We start from the raw sequence: 26,860 nt of genomic DNA, 5'->3' as shown, positions 1-26,860 counted from the left end.
TTTTGCTCACTGAGCAAAGTCCAAGGTACTTTTGTGATGGTTTTGTCTGGCTTACGGGGCAGTGAATTTCTATCAACTTTTCCCTTGTTAACACTTAGAGGCTCAGTTTTGCCCCCACTTTTTATGAAACTTTGTCAAATTTTTGGTTTTTAGATTTTTAGGTAAAAATTTGAAATGGTATGTGGGGTAAAAAACAAGGTAAAGGCCCCAGATAAAGGGAAAGTTTGTCCCCTCTAGGGACTTTGTTACTCAATTTATAAAATAGAATGTTGTCTTGATGTTTGAAGGCAAGTTCATTTTGGGATAGGGGGTCAAAAAAAGAACCGGGTCAAATAAAAGGAAAAGTTTGTGAGCACTCTTGGGGCCCCGTTTTTGGTCAATTTTATGAAATTGGTCAGTTTTCCCTTGTGATCCTGGTAAAATTTTGAAACTGGGCATGGGGGTAAAAAACTAGGTCTTTACCAGATAAAAAAAAAAACCCCCTTATAGAAAAATTAATTTTGAAACCCCTTTGAGTTTAAATAAAAGTATTTTCTTTATGCCCTCTAGGAATTTTCGAATGGTAAGTCAGGTCATAAAGTCCCCCTGGTAAACAAAGGAAAAGTTGGAAACTCTCAAGGCAACGGGTTTGATAAACTTTACAAAAACTTGGTCAAAAATGATTGTTTGATGATTTAATATAAATTTAAAGTTTAAAACGGGGTCTATGGGGTCAAAACTAGTTCAATGGGCCAGATAAAAGGGAAAATTTTGTTAACATCTAGCATCGAAGAGTTTGAAATCATGAGAATTAGTCAAAAATTTTGTCTTGAGACTTCTAGGTCAATTTTGAAATTGGGTCATGGGGGGTTAAAAAAAACTAGGCACAGGTAAAATCAAAAAAAAGTTGAAAAATTAAAGGGGGCCCTTTTTATGCCCCTGCCATGAAATTGGTAAAATTGGAATTTTGATGACCCTTGCAATTCAAAACTGGGTCAGATGGGGTCAAATTAGGTCCTGGTATATAAAAGGAAAAATTGTAACATCTGGAATCATTTTTGACCCTCTTTCATGAAATTGGTCAAATGAAAATCTTGGGGTTCTGGGCCCAAGTTGAAATTTGGTCAGGGGGTTTAAAAATCTAGGTCCTATTTAAAAACAAAGGAAAAGGGTTTTTAACATTGTAGAGACCACTTTTATCCCTATCTCATACATTTGGTAAAATGTTTATTTAAAGATTTCAAAAAATTTAAAACGGGTAAAAATATACATCATGTGCCCCCTTTGTTTGGCAGTTCGGTTCAGCGCTTTTCAAAATTAGGCTTTTGTTTTGTCATTTTTACAGTGTTTCCCAAATTGTGTATAAAGTAACGAATTTCCCCAAAAAAGGGGTGATTAGGGGAAAAAACTATTGTACATATTTTTAGTAAAAAAAATTTTTTATGACTTTTGTTTGTCAAAGCTTTGATCGTATATTCCCTAAACCAGGGTTGGGGATTTTTCCCCAAAATACATGATTTCCCACTTCAAACCCTTTGTACATTACTGGAATTTTATTGTTCAATGTTTTTCCCTTGGGAGTTAGGGCCTTGGGGCTTTTTTAAAATTTCTTTTGGTGGGGGGTTTAGAGAAATTTTTTTTTGTAAACAACATATTTTTTTCCTTATTACTTACATAAAAATAGTTTGCCAATTTCAAGAATTTAAACCTAAATCGGTGCTTTTTCCCTTTTTAAATGACTTTTAAGAAAATTTTTAATTAAGGATGATCTTGATGATATGGAGGTATTTTTTAAGACAACGGGGGTTTAAAATTTATGTTCACAAAACTAAACCCCTTGGGTAAAAATTATACAACAACCCTGTTTATTGGCTGATACATCCCAAATGTAAAGGGTGAGTTTTTGTTAAATTGATAGCAAACACTGTTTTCAGGGTTAAATTTTAAAGGGATTTTTCGGGGTTTTTTTAAAACCCCATAGTTTACATTGAAAAAAAGTCCGAATGGTTAACAGAGATATTTTCGAAAATTTTAAGATGAATTTGGCCCCTTGATTTTTATTTTTTTCATTTTGCAAAAAAATGAAACCCAAGAAAGGGTTGATAGGGTGAAAAAGGGAATTGTTTTTAAAAAAACCAGGTAAATTTAATTGCGAAGTAAACCATAAATTTTTCAAAATTTTTCATAAAGTATTTGTTTCCAAAAACAGAAGGGGTCTCCTTTCAAATTGGGGGCCCTTCCCCCTATATGTGGGTTTGTTTCGACCTCACTCATGGTGTTGAATTCTTCTGGAGAAGAAATTCCGGATCAGCGGTAGAGGTTCTCCCCAGGTGATGCGAGAAAAAAAGCACTGAGGGGGGCGAAATAGAAAATTGACCTAATAGTGTTGGTCCCCGTGTTAAACCCAACAAAATAAATTTTAAAAAAATCAACATGAAAAATAAAAAAGGGGAACAAAAATGATGTGATTTGGTGTTATGGTTATTCTGTCAGTTTGTTTTCAGGGAGTGTATACTGCTGGAAAAAAATATTACCTGGAGATAAAGTGAGTCTGAATTTTTAAGATTTTTAAATTTGTATTTCCCCACGCCAAAGGTGAGGCAAAAAAAAAGCGTTTTTAAACCACGTGATCGTGGGTTTTTTTAAATGAATTAAAGGGAAAATACTTTAGGAATTATTCACCATACTTATTTGAAATATAAAAATGTATTAAGAAATGAAAGTATCACAAACATATAAACCCCCCACCCCCGAAAGTAAAATCGTAAACAATTTATTTTGCTTTTCGATACTTCTCTATGGGGCAAATATTTTTATTAATCAAGACTTTTGCCCTACTAAAATTTTTTTCAGAGAAATTTAATTTATTTTTTGCATATCTAAATTTATTTTAATTACCCCCCGGGTAAGACGATTAAGAAATTGTTTTTTTAAGGAACAGTTCGGTCCCCCAATCAGTAGGGGCCACTTTTTGCGGGGAAAGCGTATATTGAAATGCATTTTTAAGAGGGGTTAAAAATATCGGGTATAATATTTGTTTTAAGTTATCCTTACAAAAAATGGAAATTTTTAAAGCTACGCTTAATTTCCCTTTTAAAATTTTGGGGGATACCTATAATTTCAGAGATTTTACATAGTTTAAGAGATGAAAATGGAATGTTTAACTTCAAGGATTTTCGGGGTCGAAATGCCCCCCGTTTTTGGTCTGGTGAAAAAACTTTTAAAGTTGGTTTGGTTTTTTCAATAAGTTGCCCCTGTTTTGCAAAGTTGATATGGGAATGCATGGTTTTAATGAAGGTTTTTTTTTGGGGTGGGGGAGGTCATTGGTCAAAAAATTTTTTTGAAAAAGCTAAAACCCAAATTTTTTCTGACATTCATCATAAGGGGTAGGGATTTAAAAAAAGTTCTGTTGGTTTTTTTTTTTAAAAAACCCCTTACATAGTGACAAAGGGAGTTTTGTGATCACCCCTTGTCCGTCGTCCCTCGCAGTTTTGTGCGTCCTGAACAAATTTTTTTTTGATATTGGGTTTTATTAAAATTTTTTTTTTAACCAAAATTGCACACAAATTTTATCACCTAAGACTGGGCCTTTTTTGAACCCGGCCAAAACCCCTTTGGGTTCCAGGTTTGGGCCCCTTAAAGGGCCGAATCACTTTTTGCCCTTTTTGCACAATAGCACTTTATTTTTGATTTGATTTTTTACCAAACGGCACACAAATTTTATACCCTAAAGCTTGGTTCTTTCTTGAAATGGCCAGATTTTTTGGGTTCCGAGTTTGGCCCCCGAAAGGGCCAAAAATTTCTATTTTGACCTTTTCACAATAGCGCTTCCTTTAGGGTTTTTTTTTTAAAAACCAAATTGCACACAAATTGTATCACAAAAAATTTTGGGTTTCCTTTTTGAACTGGCGAATTTCCCCTTATGGGTTCTAGGTTTTTTGGCCCCGAAAGGGCCAGATTAAATTTTTTGACCTTTTTGCACAATAGCAGTTCATTATAATTTTAAATTTTAAACAAATTTTTCACAAAACTTTTGTCGCATAAGAACTTTCCTTTGTTGAACGGGGGAGACCCCCCTAATGGGTTCCAGAGTTATGGGGGAAAAAGGCCCCCAAAAAAAAACTATTTTTTACCCTTTTCGCCAAAGCGCTTATTTATATTGATTTTAACCTAATTGGCAACAATTTTATCACCAAAAATTGACCTTTTCTTTTAATGGATAGGTTCCCATGGGGCCAGATTTTTGCCCTTTAAAAGGGCCAGATTGGGTATTTTGGGGTTTTGCAGCTAAGAGATTTTTATGGTTTATTTTTACAAAATTCCCAAAAAATCTTCAACAAAAAAATCTTGGGTTCCTGACAAATCAATCCAATTGAGTTATTTTATATCTGATACCCCCCCCGAATTGGGAAAAAAATGGATTTTTTAAACAGTAAGTACTTATAGGACTTATTGAAATTTATTATTGTCATTTGTTGGGCTGAGCCAACAGGGTATTAACAGGGCATTTTGTGTCAAATTACTCCCTTTTTTTCAAATTAAAATTGGTAACTTGTAACTAATGAAGAACTGATCTGAAAAATTTAAATTTTTGTCAACAATTCCTTTTTTTTCACTTACAATAAATTTTTTTTAATATTCCCTTTTAGTTATATAAATAGCTTATTTTTTAGTAACTTTTTTTATTGGCAAAACGAGACCACTTTTTCGGTACAAAGGGGGACTTTTAAATTTTTTGGGTATTTTTACATATCTGTACTTTTTAAAAATTTTTTTTCATTTTGGTTAAATTTTTTTTTTCCCTTTGTTTTCCCATCCTTTTATTTAAAAATTTTTTTTTTAGGACAAGAAGGGAAAGATAAAAAGGTGAGCGAAAGGGCCTCAGGCCCCTTTTTTGCTTTCCGAACCCAAAAGGTTTTAGGGTAGCTGTAGAATAGGGGGATGGGAGGTCCTGTCTCTCACCCCTTGTAAACAATTAATAAACAAATTTTTCTTTGAAACTACGGTCAAATTACAACAAATTTGTAGAACATTATATGGCCCTCCCCGAAATGATTTCAAAATTTGTCATTTTTCCCTTAAGGGATATTTAAACTAGAATTAGAAAAAAAATTTTTTAAAAAACTTTCTTGAAAAAGCTTTGGCTTTATAAAACTTGGTTAGAAAAAAATTGTAATGCCCGCTTCCCGTTTTTTCCAAATTTGGGTTGTTTGAGCTAAAAAATAAAATCTTTTAAAGTCATTTGTCATATCTATTCAAATTGGGCGCTTGACCCCTACTGATAAAAACAGAAAACACTTTAAACAATAGAAAAACCTTTAAATGACTTCTTCTCTTGATCTCCATCAAATTGGCCCGTGATTTGAAAGTCTGCTCCTTTTTATTCTAAGGGGACTTTGCCCCTTTTTGGGGGCTGCTAGAAACAATAGAAAAACCTTGAAAAGAAATTTTTTTCCCGAAGCACTTGATGGTCTTCATGAAAAATTTTTTCTAGTACATGAAGATCTCTTTTAAATAATTTGATGGGGACAAATTGGCCCTTTTTAAGGGCTCCCAGAGCTTATACTTTCTTCTTGTGAACAGCTTGATTGATTTCAATCAAACCTCTTATTTGTTCAGATGGGGGCACTTGACCAGTTTGATGTTGTTTTTTTATATACAAAAAGTAATCGATACCCTTCATGAAAGTATGGATCATATATTTAAAACAAAAGTCAATTTCAGGGGGATGATAGGGCCCTATGACCCTTTTTAAATGATTTTCCCCTATTATTTTTCTAGAAAATAACTTGTAAGATGGAAAACCCTTTTTTGAGACTGAAAACTGCAAAATTTATCTTTGTTTGAAAAGAAAAGTAAAAACAAAATTTAAACAAATGCGATGCCATAGAAGTAAAAATATAAATTTTTTTATATTATTACTTTATAACAAAAATAAATATCACAGCAGAGTTACTACAGTACCCTACCTCCAGTGCCTTTAAAGAGCTATTGGCATTTCATCTGCTTTGTTTTCACTAAAGTGGAATATTAATAGCAGTCTTGAAACCCCGCGACCAAAAAAATTTTTTGGCCCTCATGAAAATTTGGGAATATTTATTTGAAACTTGGTGCATTTTAAATCTGTCTACCAGTTTAAGAATGTACTATTTGAAATTAGTATGTCGGACTGAAATAAGTTTAATTTTCAAGGGTAGGGAAATTGGTTTGAAAATTTTATTTCTCATTAGTTATTTGTAGTCCTTAACAGAAACTTGTGTGTTCCCCCAAAGGTTTTGAAGGGGAAGCAGGTGTTTAATTCTATGTTTAAAATACTTAAGCACCAAACCCCCTGTAAAGTAAAAAAATTGGGCGTACAGGGCTTTGAAATTAGAGGGAAAAAGAATTTTGGGGGCTTTATAGGGTTGTTTATAGTTTTTGGCAATAGCAAAAACTTCCCGGCAAAAAACATTCCCTTTTCAAATAAAATAAAATAAAAAATTGGTAAAAGTAGATTGGATGACATTTTTTTTAATGTTTATTTCAAGCATTCAGAGAAAAACACATGGGGTTGACTAATAAAATCTGGCATTATTGCACACGGGTTTGCATAAAGCGGGGAAATGTTTGGGAAATAAAATTCCCCCGGGAAAACTGGAAAAATGATTTGGACCAATTTTATTTTTTAGATTTGTTATACCCCCTAGATATTTTTTAAATTTTTTTGAGTATGAGAAATAAGAAATTTTTAGAATTAAGCACTTTTTTAAATTTAAGTTGGGGTAGATTTGCATCAATCGAAACCCTTAAACTTTTTATATGACATTTTTCAAATGATTTTCACCAACGTCCCTCTTTCTCCAGGGAAGATCACGATGTATTTTTTTGGTGGTGGACAGGGTTTCCGGGGTCTGGAGTGTTTTCGTATGATCCTCGGGGGACCAGAAGGGATGGTCCCGGATTTTTCAAGACAAGACAGAATGTATGACAAAAGGGAGGGGCACTTCTATGGGGATGGACCCTTCTGTTTAAGAACTTTCCCAAAGTGGGTCCCCTTTTAAATTTGAATGTTACGTACTGTTTAAGTTGCTTAAATTTACAGCAGTTTTTACAATAAGTTCATGAAAACCCTATTGTGCCACATTAAAAATTTAAAAAAACTATTTTTACTCCACATAAGTAGTTATGCTTTTTTGGGGGAGAAATTGAAACAAAAATTTAGATTTTTCTTTGCCCTTGATATCATGTTTATGAGAAGTTTTTTTTTTTTTTAACAGTTATCTTCACTAATAAATATTCTGAAATTTTCAGGGGGAACGCCCAAAAAATGTGTCCCAATTTTTTCACAAGTAAAAGACAAAGATCTTCAAAGGTTTTTTTTTTAAACTTACGGGTTTATCAGCTTTTCCTTCTTTTCTTGTCATCATCTATAAAGGAGGGCTGATTCACAAAGCAGTAGAGGGGATTGGAAACTGAATTTCGGCTTTGGGAAATTCATTTTCTTTTATGTAGCGGTTTGAAACCCTTTTTTGGATCATAGGTTCCAAAGGGGAAGTTCAAAACCCCCAAATAGCTTAACCCCTTACCCGCTAAATTTTTATTATGAAAATTTAAAAAAGCCCCTTTTTATTTGGCTGTACCTTAACTTTTTAAAAGGGGTGCTTACCAAAAAAGATATGCTAATGGGGAACAGGCGATGATCAACTGATGGATTGGGGTGTCTCAGAACATGGGGCAAAGGATAACCAAAATGTCCTCATGATAAGGGTTTAAAATTTTGTGGGGGGAATTACACAATAAAAACAAAACAAATAAAAAAAATACCCGATGGTTGTAATTCAAATGTTTTGGTTGGTAAATCATTTACAGATAACAAAAACACATATAAGTTGTCATTACTGATATTATGGTGTATAAAATTCAATTTAATTAAAAAACATTAAATTATCTGTGGGGTTAAATGTTTCGATTGGGGAAGAAAGAGATGTGTAGTCGAAGTTGATCAGAAAAAGTAGTCTGGGTGGAAACCCGAAAGCATTTTTTGAAATGGATGTGATACAAATAAAGGGCCACCATTTTAAAGTTAGAAAATTTTTGACTGGGTTAACCCCGCAAATTTCTATAAGCTTTTCCCCTGTTTTTAATTTTGGGCAGTACCTTAAACTGTTAAAAGGGGTGCTTACCAAACATACGACTGAAAGGCGAGCAGGCAATAGATCTACATGGCGCAAAAAGAATAGGTTGTGTTTATCATGAAAAGGTTAAGCAGCTTAAAAGGGAAATTTTTAAAAAGGAATTATGTGAAAAAATAATATTCAGGGGGACTAATTTTTGGATTTCGGGTTGGTCAAACCACAAAATTTAAAAAAACAAGTAAAATTCCCCTTTTTTTAATTTCCCCCATTGAAACCCCGAAATTTAGATAAAATGTTGTTTCCCCCCAAAACAAAATTTAGCCCCAAAAATAAAAGATTTTCAGACTGTAATTTACTTGGCAAAAAAAGAAAGAGACCCTTTGGAAAGGGTTTTCACTTTTTGGTTTGTTAAAAAAACTTCCTTTATATGACACGGATTTTAAAATTGTTTCATTTCATGAAGTTTTTCTTTTACCCCTTTTTCTGTTGACACGAAATTTTTTTTGTCTTTTAATTGAGGCCGGATGCGGATTTTGTTGGGCATCCTTTTTGGAACAATTCCCGGTTCAGTTTTTTCAAGTCTTCTTTCATTTTTTGAGGACACTTAAAACTTTTTACACAGTCTCGGGAAATTTCAAAGTTTTTTAAAAGTTAATAAACCTTCTTTTTTCGATCTTAACTGTTTCTTTTTGAGAAATAATAAAAAGAGACTGTTAGAATTTAGGGCCTGGACAAGAACCACTAAAACAAATTCTTAGCTATTAATCATCCCCTTGACAAAAATCAATTTGGGGAATCCAGTGTTTTTAAAAGATAGCCCTTTTTTTATTTTTTAAAGACTGTTATATTGAAAAATATGCAGTTTTGTAAAAAAAATTTTTTTTCTAACAAGTCTTACGGGGATTTGGACAAAAGGGACCCCTTTTTGAGATTTGCAAAAAAAAATTCGTAGTCAATGGACAAGGGCAAATCTAAGTGCCTTCAAAACAATTTTGGGGGGGGGGGGGGGGGGGCAAAAATGTAAAAAATTGTTTCTTGACCCCTTTTTAAGGAGATTTTTTTCGATTGTATTTCATTAAAATTTAGAATAAAGTTACCGGTTCAAATTTTGTATCGCATAGACTTTAAAATAAAAGAGAGGTTGGAGATGTTCAATTTAAAGAAGCAATAATTTTTTATTGTTTTTTAAAAAGTTTTACTGTTTCAATTATTAACCTTTTTTAAATTTTAGGTTTTTTCAAAAAACAACATCAAACAAAAAAGAGATGGCTTTCTGAAGTGGCAGCAAATCAATGAGGGAAAAAAATATGTCCCCTGTCCCGGACACAGCTCAAGAGGGTAGAAGAAAGGGATTTCGGTAAGCTTTTAGGAAAAATACTGTAATTAAACCTCAGTAAGGTAGGTGGGGGGTATTTGGGGTTTTTCTTTTTGGGGTTTTGTTGTTCTGCAAAAATTGTTCCCCCGGGGAAATTTTCATAAAAAAGCAAATTTGTTTACCCATTAAGAAGTGCAAGCACAACCCAGTCACGGCTTAAGGCTGGGAAAATTTTAAGCAAAGGGCAAATCAAATAGTTTTCATGTTGCTCCATATGTTCGAATTGTTTTGGGAGATTTTCTTAAAACTGGATTTTTTTTTACCCCCAGAATGTCGTGGGGCGTAGACAATGAACATTAAGGTCAATGGTCAATAGCTTGACAAGTTTTGCTTTATTATTATGGGATGAGATGCATGCAAAAGGGACAGCAAGCCAGATCTAAGTCAATGTCCCTTTATGGGTCAAAGGTTTTAAAAACTTTTGTTGCTCCCTGTCGTCTAAACTGCTTTAAGGTTTTCATAAACAACAATTGTTTTTCCCCAAAATGAGGTTCGAGCAAGAAGTCATTAACCCAAGGGCAGATTTTATTTAGAGGTTAAAGATCAATAAATTTTAAAATTTTTGTCCACTTCATATCTTCAAACCACATCTAAGCTAAATTCCCTAAATTAGTGTGTGGTTTCAAATCCAAAGACTGCGAAGTAAAATTTAATTTTAAAGTCAAAGGTTGTTCCCTTCCACCTTTTGAAGGGTTTTATAAAACACATCATTGTCAATTTATCAAAAATTAGCGAACAAACCTAGGATAGAAAAAAGTCAAGGCAAATTTGAAAGGGGGGAAAACATAATTTCGTTTTTACTTTCGGCTGAAGGATAACATCAGAAAAGGGGGTCAGTAAATGAGCAAATTAAAAATTTTCAAATTAACCAATGTGAATTATTTAAATGAAGTTTTTGGGATTTAATTACAGGGTTTTTCCAGAACATGGAAGTATTCCCAAATTTCTTTTTTCCCCGATAGCCATCCCTCAGGACCAGATTCGAAACATTTCCACCCCTTCCAACTTGGAGAATTGATTGCCCAAAAACTTATCGAACATTTACCGGAACAAAAAGTCTTTTCAAAAAGCTTTAACTTAACAGTTGGAAAATTTAAATGACCTTTTAGTTTTTCTAAAAGGGAATTTGGTTTTTCCCTCTTGATATCAATAAAACTGATGGAGGTTTTTCCCCTGTTTTGAAAAATGAAAACCCAACGACTTTAGCTTAAAATTTTTTCTACAGCATTTCCAGAAAAATATTGGGAATCTGGTTAATTTTTAGAAATGTAATAATGGCAAAATGTTTCACTAGTTTCCGAAAAGCTTCGCAAACCTAGCAAAAAATATCTTGGATGTCTGGGTGCCAAAGGGTTAAAAATGAAAAACAAAGAAAGGATGTCAAATTTTAAATTCGTAGACAAGTTAGTGTTGGGGACTGGATCGTGGTTTTAGAAACAAAAGGATTTGTTTTTAACAATATAAGCCACCCCACAAAAAAAAACATAGTGCTTTGTACCAGATGGATCCAGACCAGCCCGCGCATTGGCAGTCTGGGGGGGATCCCGCTGTTGCAAAAAGTTTTTAATTTTAAAAAGCTTTGAAAGGAACAAATTTAAACCCCGACCGATGACAGTGCGCAGGGGGATCCCTGGGTGCAAACACACTTGTTGGTTTTTTAGGCGCGATAAAGGGAAAAAAAAGTTCCTTTCGTTTTTTAGGAAAAGGGGTTTTAAACCCCCAATTTTTAGTGTTTGAATGGAAAAAAAAACAGACTTATATTACAGCCCCCCATGCTTTGTTTAGAACCATTGGTTTGGAATTGTTTTTGAAAGGATGTTCAGTTTGAAAGTTCATTGATTTTACCCCGGGCCCGTCTGTGCCTGAAATAATGTCCTTTAAAGCTCTGAAACATTGAAAAAATTTTTTAAATTATTTAAAACTTCAACCATCGGCACAAAAATACTTTTGTGAAAAGAAGAAACAATTTAGGCAGGGATTTTGGTAACGCTTACAATTTCTTGTTAAAAAAAAACATTCATATGCTAACTAGTACTTTTAAAATTAGTGAAACAGACTTCATTGAGTATTCAGGATGCTTACAAAAATCTGCTTTTATTTAGGAAAAAGAGAAACTGTTCCAGTTTTTTGACGAGGATGGGAATGGCGTTCTAGACAATGAGGAGATGGGTAAACTCAATGCAGCTCTGTTCAACATGTTTCCGAGGTTTGGATACAAGGGACAGGAACCACCTGGTGAGTTATGTACATATAGATATTTGTAGGAATGAATGGTGTTTTTGGAGGTTTTATGCATGTATACTTGCATAAATCACGTACCATAAAATGCTCTGCATTTGCATGTAGCTTGACTGTTCAAAGAATAGTGCAAGCTATTGTACTTACCCCAGCATCAATGTATAGCTATCATTAAAGGCATATAGCTTTAAACTTATTTTATCTTTTTCTAGGACAATTGCCAACCTCACTGGGTCAAGTCCCATAACTCTGACATGTATTTTGAGCAAATTACACCCCTTTTGGTCTTGGAAAATCCTGGTAAAAACTAATGTAGATACTGGATTGAAACTCTATAGATATTTTAACATTTAGGGTAATATTCCTGCTTCTGGGACAACAATTTAAATAGTCAAGGATTGGCTGTCTTGTGGACAGCTCTTGTTAAATTTGCACGTAATGTTGCATATTTTGTATCATGTGTTCTGTCCTTTTTCAGGTCTTGCCAGTGTTTTCCTTTGCTCTAAAACTTTCAAAAATAACTTTTTTTGATTTTCTGGTCAAGACGATGAACAATGTGTAGGAAAAGATCTACTTAGGAAATTGAAATGAGTTTTTACTGTTTTTAGTGAAGAAGCAATGAAATCATTTTGCCAGTTTTACTGCTAAATGCTTGTAAAATAATAATTTTGTTCTGACCTTTGATTATTTAATTTGTTTGTGCTTAATCTGTAGTGAAACTTCCTTAAAAAACAAAATACCGGAAGATTTTCCTTCTATTTTGCAGAGGATGACACACCAAGTGGATTTCCAATGGAAATAGTGGAGTGTAGAAATCTGGAGTATCTCAACATGTATTACCAGGGGTTTGTGTCTGTGCCACCAGAGATAGGTAACCTGCAGGACCTTAAAATGGTGAACGTCAGTCACAACCCAAACCTGCTGAGTATACCAGCTGAGATCGGAACTATTTCTTCCTTAACACGTGAGTTTTCAATGATTTCATGAAGGTTTTCTAATTTACAAGACTTTCAGATGTTAAAACATTTTACATGTAGAATAATTATTGATTTATGGTTGTTACGTTCCCCGACACTTACTTATGTGTCTGTCTGTGTCCAACAGAACTTTGCACAAGGAACAGCCTTAACAAGACAGTATGTCACATGTATGAAATAGACTTAAAGTTCAAAGGTCAATGCCACAGAGGTCAAATATTTAAGCTAATTTTTCTTTTCCTGTCTGTAAGGTTTGTATGTATGGAAGAATATATAAATAACATTCAAAACGACAATACATTGTGTCACATGCAAGAGCCAGACCCCAAGTAGTCAAGGTCATGCTTTAAGATCAAATTTTCTGAGTCATCTTTTATGGTCCTTTCAGATGTCAGATATTTTCAGCAGTTTCTTCATAAATGGATGGATATTGAAATATCATGGCATAAACAGTCACTATAACATGTCCCTTGCTATACTAATATTTCTAGGTCAAAGGTCAAAGTCACGCTTAGAGTTCAGTCTTACTCATTTACAGGACAAACTGCATAGTGAGAACATATGTGGCCTATGGATACATTTCTGATATTTATTTAAAGTTTAATACTTTATAATTTTTTGATTCGGTCTCCATTGTCAAGTGGTTATGAGGTTTAAATTACTTGTCATGGCTGTGGGTTCAAAGTGGCCCATAGAACATAAGATTCTTTCATGTCAGGAAGCTATCAGGCAAAATTGTTGAAGACTGATGGTTCTACCCATGCCAGAAATATATGCCAGGGACACTACACTTAAAACTGCACATAAATAAAAACCAGAAAAATGAGTTCTTACGGTGAATTTTATTGTTTCAAGGATTGGAGATGGAGGAGTGCCCATTGTTGAAGACACCACCAAAGGAAATCCGAGTAAAAGGATTCTCAACAACATATGCATATCTGCGTAGACTTATGTCAGGATCTTTGCCATGTAAACGTACCAAACTTATGCTTGTTGGTCTTGGAGGTGCTGGGAAAACAAGGTTCGTTCTGTGAATTCTTAAATCATTTCTTACTTGTTTGTTCATGTGTGTCATATGTCACTTTGACTGAAAATAGAAAAAAAAAAAACTTTTTCTAAATGATCTTCAGACTTCAAAAAACACAGGCTTTTTATTTCACTACTTAGATCTAGTTGTGAATTGACCTGTTTATGGCTCGACTATTTGAAGAATAGTGAGAGCTCTTCTACATAAATGGATGTCAACGTTGTCGGCGTCACACCTTGGTTAAAGTTATGCATGCAGGCTCATATCTCAGTAACCATTGCATATATTGGATTGAAACTTTACCTAATACTTCCCAGTCACCAGCCCAACTGATACAATCAAGTTAGATAACTCTTGGTTAACCCTTTTTCAACTTTGAAAGTTTGGTTTAAGCTTTGTGGTTAACTTACAGTCACGCTATATCTTAGAAACAACTATACATATTGGAATAAAACAGCACAATAATAAGTTTTGATTTGTTATTCTTTTAAAGTAAGATAAGTCATTTAAATAAGTCTTGCTGAGTTACAGTCCTTGTTTGACTTAAAAGCTGTTGAATAGTCAAGCGCAATGTTTTATGGACAGGTATTGGTGTTAATTTTAACACTGTGATTTTTCTTCATTTCCAGTTTAGTGAATTCTTTACTCAGTAAGGATGGAAAAGCCAACCTGTCACATGGAGAGGCAATCACAGATGGTAAATATTTAAGCACATAAATACATATCTAAACAGTTGCAATTATTTCATTTAAAAGTTTTAAGTGAATAAAGAATGGCATTAACTTTCAGCAAAAAATGTCAGACTAGGGTGTTTCTAAATATTTTACCTAATTGCATCACATTACTTTCTTGAACTATGCTGTCTGACTTTCATGTTAGATTGTACCCTGTCTAACTCACCAATGTAAGACTGTACCCTGTCCGACTCATTAATGCTTGACTATACCCTGTCTAACTCATTGATGTTAGACTGTGCCCAGGCTGATACATTGATGTTAAATTATACCCTTTGTGGCTCACTGATGTTAGACTGTACCCTGTCTGACACATTGATGTTACTCATTGATGTTAGACTGAACCCTAGCCAACTCATTGATGTTAGACTGTACCCTAGCCGACTCATTGATGTTAGACTGTACCCTTTCTGAATCATTAATGTTATACTCTACCCTGGCTGCCACATTGATGTTAGACTGTACCCTTTCTGAATCATTGATGTTAAACTGTACCCCTGCTGACAAATCATTGTTAGACTGTACCCTCTCTGACTCCCTGATGTTAGAATGTACCCTGGCTGACTCATTAATGTTAAGACTATCTTCTTGATTACTGATTTATTTAAGACTTTACCAAGGCGGACTCAATGGTGTTAGAATGTACCCTAGCTGACTCATTGGTGTTAGACTGTACCCTAGCTGACTCATTAATGTTAGACTGTACCCTGGCTGACTCAGGACTGTACCCTTTGTTACACATTGACTTAGACTATTCCCTGTCTGACACACTGATTTAGATATATACCAGTTCTGATTTACTGATGTTTAACAGGAATAAAAAAGCAAGATTAAGTTACAACTAGATTTCTCATACACAGGAATTGATATATGTACATGGACAGTAAAAGCTGGAGATGAGCATATTACATACAGTGTTTGGGACTTTGCTGGGCAGACTGTCTACTACAATACCCATCAGGTATGTTTGAAGACCCATAATGTCACAGTAAAATCTGCTGCATAAATATATGATGTGGTTAATGGCTTTAAACTTGCAAATTCTTTCACACGTCGTACCTCATACAGTTTGTATTGTTCCTTTAATTGTATGTAAATAGTACATTTATGATTGGGTTCTAGGCAGTATTTATTTATGAAATACTTGTGCAGTCTGTAAAGTATGTAGAAAAACTGGAAAGCGTTAATCAAGCAGTAGAATTATGATTAGAAAAAGAAGGAATTTAGCTGTATTATGTAGCATATTCATACTATACAGCTTACCTAATGTTGATTTATAAATTCTGATATTTGATGTACATTCCTTTCAAAAAAACCCAAAACACAACAACATTTGATGGTCATCTGTAGGCATGCACCTTTAATAGTAATTATTGACAATTTAATCCTTTTCAGTTTTTCCTGTCCAATAGAGCTGTATATCTACTACTGTGGAATGTAAGACTTGGTTTTGAGCATGCAGGTCTGGATTTTTGGCTGAGCTCAATATCTGTTCAAGCTCCAAAAGCTCCAATATTTGTAGTTGGATCACATATAGACCAGGTAAGCTTATAAATACTGACTGCCATTAATTCCAATAAAATGTATGTTCATTTATGTGTAAAAATTACATATTAACAAGATATGCGTATTGTTTACTCCTGTGTCTCAGTGGTTAGGCTTGCTGGCTTAGTATCATTTGAACCTCATTCATGTGAGTTTAAAACCTGGCAAGGTAGATAGAATTATATAATGTGACGTAGCCATTCGGCTAGTTTTTAAAATTATTAGTGGTCCTTCCCAGGTGCTTTTATGTGCCTGAAATAATACTGGGAGAGCCACTTTGAGTCTAACTCTACCATTTAAAAGCTGGAAGGACACATATGACCTGAATTTTGTTGGTGTGACTTGACACCTAACCAAAAAATATTGCTTACTACCATGATGTTTAAATTTCTAACTAAGCCTAAGCCCCAAAGCTTAGTTATCTATAGTTGATTCACCTATAGACTGAGAAAACTGCTTGTTCCTGAAAATAGATTTAAACAGTATTTAACAAAATACAAACAATTGACTGAATGTTATATTTTATGCCGCAGGTGTCAAAGTATGAGTTACCTATCAATGAGATGAGGGAGAGGTATAAACAGATAGCAGGATTCCATTTTGTCAGCTCATTCACTGGACAGGTTTGTTGTCTTACTAATGCAGGCTTTCATTATGTCAGCTCATTCCGGAGACTGGTATGGTAATATATATGGTATAATGCTGATAAAGATATGACAGATCGAGGATCTGCTATTAAAGGGATGTCATGAAAACACATACTCATTGATAATTTTATTGTATGATTACTTTAAACTGTTTTAAGTTGAATACATGTCAGTAAAATAATCTCTATAAAAATGTTCTACTCAGTGTTTGCGTTCTTTCTGATGTGACAGTGCCATAAAAATAACACATTGTGAGAAATGAAAAGCTTGTGTTAGACTTGGCAATACAAACTAAATCTGGATGATTATAATTATGCCTGGTCATTTCAGATCTGTCAGATGATATACATGCTGGTATACAGGGGCTGGAATACACATGATAGGGTTTATTTATAGTAAACCTGAAATAACACTTTTATGAAAAACAAATGTGCATAATTTTGCATTTCAGGGTATAAAAGACTTACAGGAGAACCTGTTTGATGTGACCTTGCAGCAACAGTATATGGGTGAACAAATCCCTGAAGTCTGGCTTACGTTCGAAAATAATGTTATGGAGTAAGTGCTTATTAGCTCACCTGAACTTTGTGAGCTATAAGTGTAAATGGATTGTCCTGTGTCCATTTGCCTGCATCCTGTGTCAACATTTTTACTAAAACATTTTCTCCTCTGAAACTATGGGTCAGAATTATACCAAACTTGGTCAGTAGCATCCTGGCAATTGGACCTCTGTCAAGTTTGTTTAAATAGTTCACCTTGGTCAGTTTGAGGGGCCACCAGAGTTAAAGATAGAAATTCCTTTAAATGACATTAAACTTGGTCTGTAGCATCATTTTAAGGTCCTCTTCAAATTTTATTCAAATGTGGGCACTTGGCCTCTTGTAGGGGCCACTAGAGCTAAAAATAGAAATATCTTTAAACGACTTCTTCTCAGGAACTGCTGGATGAATCTTCATCAAACTTAGTCTGTAGCATCAAAAGATCTTTTCCCAAAGTTTTACAAATTGTGAGGGGTGGGTGGGGGCAGTTGGCCCCTTTTAGCTGTGGCTAAAGGGCAGTTGGCCTCTTTTAGCTATGCCTAAAGATAGAAATACCTTTAATTGACTTCTTCTCTTTAACTGATTTATTTCTAAATAAGTAAGATTTAAATGTTAAGTATTTTCATGGTTTGTTTCGACTTGCAGGTCGAGAAGTTCATGTAATGTTATAGAGTATTCAGCACTAGAGAAAATGGCCAACATTTCGGGAATATTTGAGAAGTCTGAGGTAAGAATTAATTCACATTTCTGAATTATCTATTTAATGTAATAAGAAAACATAAAATGTTTTTAGTCTGATTTTGGGGTATTTTTGTGTTGCATCTAAAAATATCTTAACAGTTTTGAGCATATGCATTTTATGATTTTGAAGTGTACACAAAGGAATGTATTTACAGATATATCAAGCTATCCAGTTCCTCCACGAGTTAGGAAGTCTGCAACATTTTACCACAGAAAGTTTGAAGTCTAAGGTTATAGTGAACCCACAGTGGATTGTAGATGTGATGGCTTGTGTTGTGTCAGTGAAAAACTCACCTATCAAGGTAATTAGTAGAGCTTTTTAGTGATAGTTTCACCTATGAAGGTGGTGATTGAAAAATTCACTTAATATAAAAGTAATCAAAGAATTTCTCATTTACAAAATTGGTTTGTAATTGTGCTCAAGAATGCAAATTACTGCCTACCAGTGGAGATACAGAGCGTTAGTGTGAGACAAAGTCCCAAGAACAGGAAGAGAGAAATTGTAGATACAAGCCTAGCTGTTTGTGAGTAGACAGCCTGGTTCTTCCACATGCCCAATAGTTCAGAAGACAAGAAATCTTTTAATAATTTAATAAATCTGAAAGAAATTGAAATTGATGAAAAGAAAGTGTTTAAACTGTTACTTGCTTAACATCGTAATAAATAATGTCATTGAGTGCTCAGGTTAACAGCTTATATATATATATATAATAAATGAGCCATGCCATGAGAAAACCAACATAGTGGGTTTACGACCAGCATGGATCCAGACCAGCCTGCGCATCCGCAATGTCTGGTCAGGATCCATGTTGTTAGCTGTCAAAGCCTATTGGAATTAGAGAAACTGTTAGCAAACAGCATGGATCCTGACCAAACTGCGCGGATGCGCAGGCTGGTCTGGATCCATGCTGGTCGCAAAGCCACTGTGTTGAATTTCTCATGGCACGGCTCATATAAAATGTTTTTTTTTTTAAATTATTTCTTAACATTAGGAGGGTCGTCTAAAGCATTCAGACATCGGTACTGTGTGGAAGGACTATCCGGCAGATTTACATGACTGGTTACTGAAACTGACAGAGGAATATGACCTAACTTTCCCTCTGGAACATGAACCAGTCAACCTTGTGCCATGTCTGCTGCCAGAAAAAGCACCAGAAGTAAGTTGTAGTGTTTTGTTAGATCTAAAAAATATGCATGCACATACTGCTCTTCAGTTAATTTTTTGTTTATATCAAGTTTGAATTAATTTCTTTTTGTAATGATGCTTCATTTATGTTAAGGACACTTCTGTGCAGGCTGATCATGGTCTGCACTGTTCGCTATTCAGTCAGTAAATTTTTAGTGAACATCGCTTCAAATAATAAGCGGTATTACCCCCATTAAGTGATAGACCAGTCCATTTTAGAAATTTAGCAGGATAAAGGTTCAAAAAGAGACTTCTATAGTTTTGCATTCTATGTTGTGGAGGTTTTTGAATGTTGCTTGATGTGTTTCAGTTTACATGGCCAGAAATAGAGAAAGATTCTGATTTGAAAGAAAACAAAATGATCTACAAGTTTGACTATCTTCCAGCTGGCCTTTTCAACAGGGGACAGGTATGTATACTTTTGAGAGGGAAAGCAAACCAACAAAAACATATTATTTAGTTAATATGTCTTTTATAAATTATACTTACCATAATATTATGTTTTCATAAGATTTACATTTAGGAAAATGGTTCAAATGTTAGACAAAATGTATACAAGGTTCTATATGGGGCTTGATACAGATTTGAGCATAATTAAGCCAACTTTGTTTGACTGCTAAAACTGTAATGTTTTACTGGAATAAAGTAATTGTTCTGGCTATTCAGTTAATTTGCCTAACTTTGTTTTATGCCCAAAGGGATGTATTATGTTATGACCTGGTGTCTGTCTGTCTGTCTATCCATCCCTTAGCAATTTTGTGTCCACTCTTTAACTCTTGAACCCCTTGAAGGATTTCAAAGAAACTTTACACAATTGTTTACCTCATCGAGACGATGTACAGAAAGCATGTTTTGGATGGCTCACTTCAAGATCAAAGTCACAATTAGGGGTCAAAGGTCATATGACTTTGTTTCATGTTTGCTCTGTAACTCTTGAACTGCTTTAAGGATTTTAAAGAAACTTGGCACAAATTTTTATCACATCAAATGGACATGCAGAGGGCACGTTTTGGATGGCTCAGTTCAAGTTCAAAATAACACTTAGGGGTCAAAGGTCATATGACATGTGTGTATATTCCTCTGCATTTTGGTGCTCTTGTTTTTATTTGGCAGGCTCCTTTTTTCTCACTTACAATATTTTCTCTATTGAAAAACTTCCCTTTTGTGTTTCTTTAAATAGCTTATTTTGTAACTTTTTTTATTATTGGCCATAGGGAAAATCTGAGACCACTTTTCTGTAGTACAACATGGATGCATGGTACCTCCAAGTTTTAGGTGTATTTTGACATAATCTGTTCCTGGTAAGGATTTTTTTGGTGGTCTTAGATTTTTTTCAGTGGACTTTGAATCTTTTAAAAATGTCTTTCCTTTGTTGTTCCTGTCCTTTGGGCTGTCAGGTTGTTTAAATTTTGCTCCTGTCCTCCTCTGATGTAACCCTTCGGGCATATATTACCCCACTTGGTGGAGCTCATGCTACCAATAATTTGCGAGTGAAAATCATTCTAAATATTGTAATACTTTCTTCCTCCATCATATCTAAATGGTTGTAAATAAAAAATAAAGATCAGGCAAGTTTTTTTGTCAGTATCATGATTGTCATCTGACTTTATTAAACTACGAACTCATTAATTAGGATATTAACATTGATCAAGCAAATGTTGTGATAATACTTTGATCTATAGCGTCCATCTGAAACATGCATAATATTCATGTTAAGTACAGTTTGTCCTCTTTATTTACCAGGTTAGGTTACATCAGATCTCGGACAGTGCTTTGATATGGAAACGAGGTTCCTTCCTGAAGAAAAATGGTCATATAGCACTACTGCATCAAACAAGGTATTGTAAATATTCTACTATAAGGATTTGTGTAAATGTTAAAAACTGATTAAAATGTATCTTTTTAGAGTTTTTACCTGCACTGTCAAATCAGTTAAATGTTCACCGAGAATAGTGAAACGTTTGACCACACTGTCTACCAGGCTAGCCTATTTGCTGTCAAACAGATTGACTTGGACAAAAATAATCACTTTTTAACTGTTTTCATTGAGGTCAATATGGATAAGTTTTATTTAATTGAAGTTGAAGTGAAATTTTATAACTGCTTAATCTGTAAAATCAAGTAACACTGTATAACCTCAGTACTGCCTTTGTTTACTTTATAACAGTAGTTTATGCTTTTGTTTTACACCTGAAGGGACGTGTTATGTTACCCTCCTTTGTCCATCCGTCCGTCTGTCCATTCGTTAGCAATTTCGTGTCTGCTCTGTAACTCTTGAAACCCTTGAAGGATTTCAAAGAAACTTGGCACAAATGTTTACCACATCAAGATGACGTGCAGAGCGCATGTTTCGGATGGCTCACTCCAAGGTCAAGGTCATACTAAGGGGTCAAAGGTCATATGACTTTGTTTCGGGCATATATTGCTCAGCATTGCGATGCTCTTGTTGAGACCATAGTTTATGCTGTAGACTAATTTACAATTTCACCTAAGACAATTTTTAAACAAGCTATTAAAGCTTAATGTTTGTGATATTTTTCAGAGATTCCGAGTTGATAGTTCAAGTTCAAGGTCCTCGCCCAGAGAATGTTATATTTCTTGTACATGAAGTGTTTGAAGGGCTGATTGCTGAATCATTCCGTGGTGTGACGTATGACTTCCTTATCCCGTGTCCGGACTGTCTCAGAATGGTATGTGTTCATAAATTGAGTAGAATATCATATTTTTAATTTGATAAAAGTCAGTGACAATGCTGTGGAATAATTTAAGTTTGTTAACACGAAATATTGTGTTTTTGGCCAAAATGGCTATTTCATGGGGACATTAACCTTTAGCCTGCTAAATTTCAAAAGTGGACTATTCCATCGTTCAGTTTGGACAATACCATTTATTATTCGAAGGGGTGATCACTAAAAATTTACTGATGGAATTGCCAACAGTGCAAACCATGATCAAGCAGGCTGATCTTGGTCTGGGCTGTTCGCAGAATCACATACCCCAAGCAGGCTAAAGGTTAATTCATAGAATTTTTGAAGATAAAATGAATTGGGATTCTATTTGTTCATTGGGATCATAGATCAGAAAAAAAAAACCCACAAAATCTGAGACAGTTAGTCCTCCAAGGAATATTAATGAATTCACAGTTACTGTAACTGACTGAATTTCTTCTGCTGTTTACTGCATGAGTGGTGATTTTTTGTATTTTTTTTTTTTTTTTTTTTATCAGAATGTAAGGTAGGTATATGCAATAGTAAAGAGAAATATCAGACATTTTATCTGTCTCCTATAAACATTTGTTATATTCTATCAAATTTGAAGTACAAATGTGCAGCATCTTTTCACCAAACTCATGCAGTTTTGCTTCATTTACTCTCATTTACAAATACTGTATAAGATAAGGCCACTAGAACTTTATATAGAAAAGTACACTAGTCTTAGTCTTAGCTAACTATTACATCAGTCTTTATTAGTATTTTTCACAATTGTCTTTTCAGGCTTTAAAAGACCCACACATGTTTAAGGCGTCAACAATCCGGAGAGCAATGGAGCTGAAGGCACCATTCTTACAGTGTATCAAGTACTTTCATACCATCTCCTGTATAGATCTGTTAGGTATATATAAGATTTTACAGATTACAGGGTTAAAAATTTCAGCAGTAATTGTTTTGAGAACTATGGTCATACATCTTTCCCACCCATATACATTCATTGTAAGTTTACTCTTGTGTAGAGAATTTTTTCATTCATGCCAAGTGATATTGCTCCAGATAATATGGAAATACTAAAAAACATACACATTTATAACAAATTGCCTCCTGGTAGAATACATATGTATTTTACATTAAATTATGTTAACAGTATTCTGTGTATTGTAGCATGCATGCCGCCAGACAATCACAGTGACTTTGATCTTCATTTAGTACAGTCTGTAAGAAGTCTTCGAGATCTTCGTAAAGATCTGGCTGCAGGTAAGTGCTTGAGATATTACACTGTCCTTAGGTTCAGTCATACCTTAACTCTCAACAAACTGTGGTCTTTGTTAACTTTGGCCACTCAGATCAGGTAAAGGTGCACTTTTTATGATAAACAGTAAGAAAAAATGGTAATCTTTTACAGCAGATTATACATGTATGATTTTTGTCTGTATAACTGGTAGGTCTTGAAAACAAGCTGTTTCTTTCTAAGACATCAGAACCACTACTAAGTATTATTGCAAGTGCTCATTGATCTGATTATTTTTTAAATCAAAGACAACACCATTCATATATAATGCATCTCCATAAAGAATACCAAGGGTGGTGGTAGGAACTTGTCAAATCTCATAGTATTTTTTTTAGTTTTGACTTTATATCATCAAAACATAATCCTTATCTGTCAATTATAATTTTATACCAATTTATACTCCTTTTTATCCCTTTGTCTGGACTATACCCATACAACATAATAGTTTTTCTTTCTTCAATGAAATATAAGTTGTCTTTTTCTGTGTCCCAAATTTGGTTACCAACAATTTCTGTTTTCTACTTCAACTCAGGTATATATTTTATACATTCCAGATATCTTTATGTCATATTGTGGTAAAGATGCACCAGCCAGTCGTTCATCAGTGATCCACCCTGCTACTGTATGTGAGGATCTTCAAGCTGTGGGATATAAATGGTTATTGTTTGTTTCTTCTCTAGAAATAATTTTTCTGTGTAAGACATCTTCTTATAACTGATTAACTTGGTACTATGCCTTCCGTGCTAAAATACAGATCACTGCTGCCAACAACATGGTATAGATCTGAATGGAACTCAATGCTCAGAAAGAGGCACTGCCATTGGTCAATTTTAAAATTGTGTTTAGTAACGTCCAATCAGATTCTGTTATGAGACTTTCCTGTATTTTTGGACCCGCAGTATTGTGTACTGACATATTTGGAAGGTTCGTTATGTTACATAATTTTCTACTCGGACTTTTTACAGTTGGTTTGCTGCGCCCGGAAAGACGTACTCTATAGAGGAGATGGCGAGAGCTCTGACTGATGCCTCAGTTGTTATAGCCTTTATTTCAAATGACTATGCTAAAGATGAGGACTGTGTAAACATCTTCAAATATGCCAGACTGACCTTGAGAAAACCCATGATTGTGGTTGCCGTGGGTGATGGATTTGAGTGGAAGCAGAGCAAACTGGGAATTCTTTTATCAGATGAGGTAGCTAACTATATTACATCGAGCAATGTGTTATTGAACTAAAGGTCATATAGCATAATTCTTTGTTCTGCCAAGTTTTATTCATCTGTCTCATATTTCCCAGCTTCATGCTTAATTGTGTTTTCACATTTATTTTGCAGCAGATTTCTTGTTTTTGTCTTAGCTTTATTTATTCTTGTTTATTTACGTAACGTACATCTTTGCACTTTTTATTTTTGTCACAGATCTATCTTGTTATTCTTGACTCTGTCTCATAAATTTACTAGCATATTTTGGCATGTAGCACACTTGTGAACTTTGTATTTTAATGTTCAGGTTTATGTGAATATGATAAAGTCCAAGAAGGAAGTTTACCAGTCTAAGTTTGAAGAGTTGTTGAAGGCAGTATCTAGCAAGACCAATAAACAGATAGGTGTAAATCCCACACCTTCGTGTTTCTTCAGCTACACATGGGTCAACTCTGCTACAGCTGTCAAGCTAGGAACCAGGTATATTGCTTATGGTGTAATCCTTTTGGTGTTCTGTGAAATGTCAGCCAAATAGAATAGAACAGAATTCTGATTCAGTTCAAAAAATGTGCATATGAGTCCTTTCCTAAAACTAGATGCCCAGGGGCAACATATCGAGCCCACCATTTGACCCTAATAGTGACCTTGACCTTTGATATAGAAACCTGATGTTTGTGCATGACACTCTGTCTCATTGGGTTAAACATTCATGCTAGATACAAACAAGATTCCTCAGTGCATGTCAAAGTTATGGACTGGTCAAGATCCGGCTTGACCTTTGACCTCCAACATTGACCTTTGAGATGGGAACCTTGGATTTGCATATGACTCTCCGTCTTTCTGCCAAATGTATATGTTTTTCTTGCACCAAGAATTTTGCTTTATAGATCAGCATTTCAGTTACTGTTTATTTTGAATTAACATCTTATTGATATGACATTGTTAACTCCTGTCCACTGGTTAAGGTGCTGGTATAATCTTTGGTTTCTGATATAGTCAGATACATTTTGTGGCAACTTTTTGCTCTATGTTTTAGGTCTGTACCAGGGGCACTTGGCTATGGTGATCCAAGAGATATCAAGCAGAATCTGGAAAAGCATGGTATAAAATGTTGGATTGATGTAGAAAGAGTTGGGCAGGTATATGCTATATCTCAGTTGTAGCACTTTTGTAGGCTTGTATAGCTTGTTTATATCTGAAACCTTGAAGAGTGAAATATATACATGATCATGCAGTTGCAGAAACTGAATTTGCTGTATTTTTTTTTATAAAGTAGCTATTATATTAAATCTCCACAGAAGATGAACCCAAATAAATATCTACAAGTATATAACCTTGCTTGTAAAAAGACAAAAACTTCTCTTTCGAAAACTAAAGGACCAATGGCTAAACCATTTGTTTATAGACCAGCACACCATTCAGTAATTTACATAATAATTTTGAAATAAATTTCAAAGTTTTCTCAGTCTTTGACTTAAGCCCAGCAAATCTGTGTTGAATAATAGTCTGTTCAATAGCACAAGCTACTGATGAACAATTTGTGTAAGGAGTCATGTAGTAACATCAGTTATGAGAGACCATCTATTAACAGAAAATGATGGTCTTCGTAGGTAGATTCTATTATTCGAGGAAATCAATGGTGTTGTAATGAAAAAAATTCAGCAACTTTGTCTACCATGCAAAAATTTGTTATATATTTGTAGAATGGGTTGTTTGACGATATAGCAGAGGGATTATTGAGTGCCCGACTTGTCATCGTATGTGTATCGGATGAGTACGCGAATTCATCCACCTGTAGGATGGAGTTTAGATATGCTGCCAACACCCTGAAATTGCCAATCATTCTGGCTGTAGTTGGAACTGGAAACAACTGGAGAGCATCAGAGGTACAAACTGTCATTTGTATGTTTGTGAATACCCCTTCAAATCATTAATGGTAGTGCCCAAATTAAATGATGGACCAGTCCATTCTAGAAATTTAATAGGCTAAAGGTTAAATCTGCTCACACCATGCCAGAATCGTTTATAATTCATACAGTTGTATTCTTGGCTGTTGGTAAAGAACAAGACTTTGTATAAAGGGGTCTGGAGATGGATCCCTGGTCAAATTAATTATTTTTCATTTTGATTTGATGCATCTTTGAACATTCACCACCACCTCTGATTCATGAATAGAACAGGTGAGTACAAATGCAGAAGCCAGGAACACTAGTTACGTAAATGTTAAGTGGCTGCCTATTCTTGAAAAGATTCTGCTCTTTTTGATGATACTTTTACCTTTGTTTGCATGTTTTGCAGAAATTGTTTATGTTTTCTTTGTTTGTATTTATTTGTTGTTTTTTGTTGAGCCTGCTTGTGGATGCAAAAACATAGTTGCCCAAATGGTGGTTCGGTGTATGTGCCGGTGTGCCTCCTTGCGTGCATGCATCAGGATTTGTTTGTCCGGACTCTTACTTTGACATGCATGTAGCAATCTTGTTTATATTTGGCATGAATGTTAACCAAAGTGAGATGGAGTGTCATGCAAAAATCCCAGGTTTCTATCTCAAAGGTC

The 26,860-nt window shown here is 34.5% G+C and overlaps 1 protein-coding gene across 1 annotated transcript in view; it reads left to right on the top strand.

The window, feature by feature from the left end:
* Positions 1-26,860, top strand: part of LOC123566493 (uncharacterized) — a 158,833-nt gene that overhangs the window by 119,706 nt on the left and 12,267 nt on the right. The window contains exons 21-41 of the mRNA XM_053549125.1: positions 11,571-11,703; positions 12,473-12,670; positions 13,539-13,704; positions 14,340-14,407; positions 15,305-15,405; positions 15,840-15,986; positions 16,523-16,612; positions 17,088-17,194; positions 17,821-17,902; positions 18,072-18,218; positions 18,909-19,073; positions 19,413-19,511; positions 20,846-20,940; positions 21,645-21,792; positions 22,597-22,714; positions 22,978-23,070; positions 23,659-23,761; positions 24,070-24,298; positions 24,614-24,786; positions 25,343-25,445; positions 26,010-26,192. Of these exons, the coding sequence (XP_053405100.1) occupies positions 11,571-11,703; positions 12,473-12,670; positions 13,539-13,704; positions 14,340-14,407; positions 15,305-15,405; positions 15,840-15,986; positions 16,523-16,612; positions 17,088-17,194; positions 17,821-17,902; positions 18,072-18,218; positions 18,909-19,073; positions 19,413-19,511; positions 20,846-20,940; positions 21,645-21,792; positions 22,597-22,714; positions 22,978-23,070; positions 23,659-23,761; positions 24,070-24,298; positions 24,614-24,786; positions 25,343-25,445; positions 26,010-26,192 (2,748 nt within the window). The remainder of the gene's footprint in view (positions 1-11,570; positions 11,704-12,472; positions 12,671-13,538; positions 13,705-14,339; positions 14,408-15,304; positions 15,406-15,839; positions 15,987-16,522; positions 16,613-17,087; positions 17,195-17,820; positions 17,903-18,071; positions 18,219-18,908; positions 19,074-19,412; positions 19,512-20,845; positions 20,941-21,644; positions 21,793-22,596; positions 22,715-22,977; positions 23,071-23,658; positions 23,762-24,069; positions 24,299-24,613; positions 24,787-25,342; positions 25,446-26,009; positions 26,193-26,860) is intronic.

Source organism: Mercenaria mercenaria, chromosome 8 (genome assembly GCF_021730395.1).
Source record: "Mercenaria mercenaria strain notata chromosome 8, MADL_Memer_1, whole genome shotgun sequence".
NCBI lineage: Eukaryota > Metazoa > Mollusca > Bivalvia > Venerida > Veneridae > Mercenaria > Mercenaria mercenaria.
The sequence above is the reverse complement of the archived record's forward strand: the minus strand, read 5'-3'. Positions and strand labels throughout refer to the sequence as shown.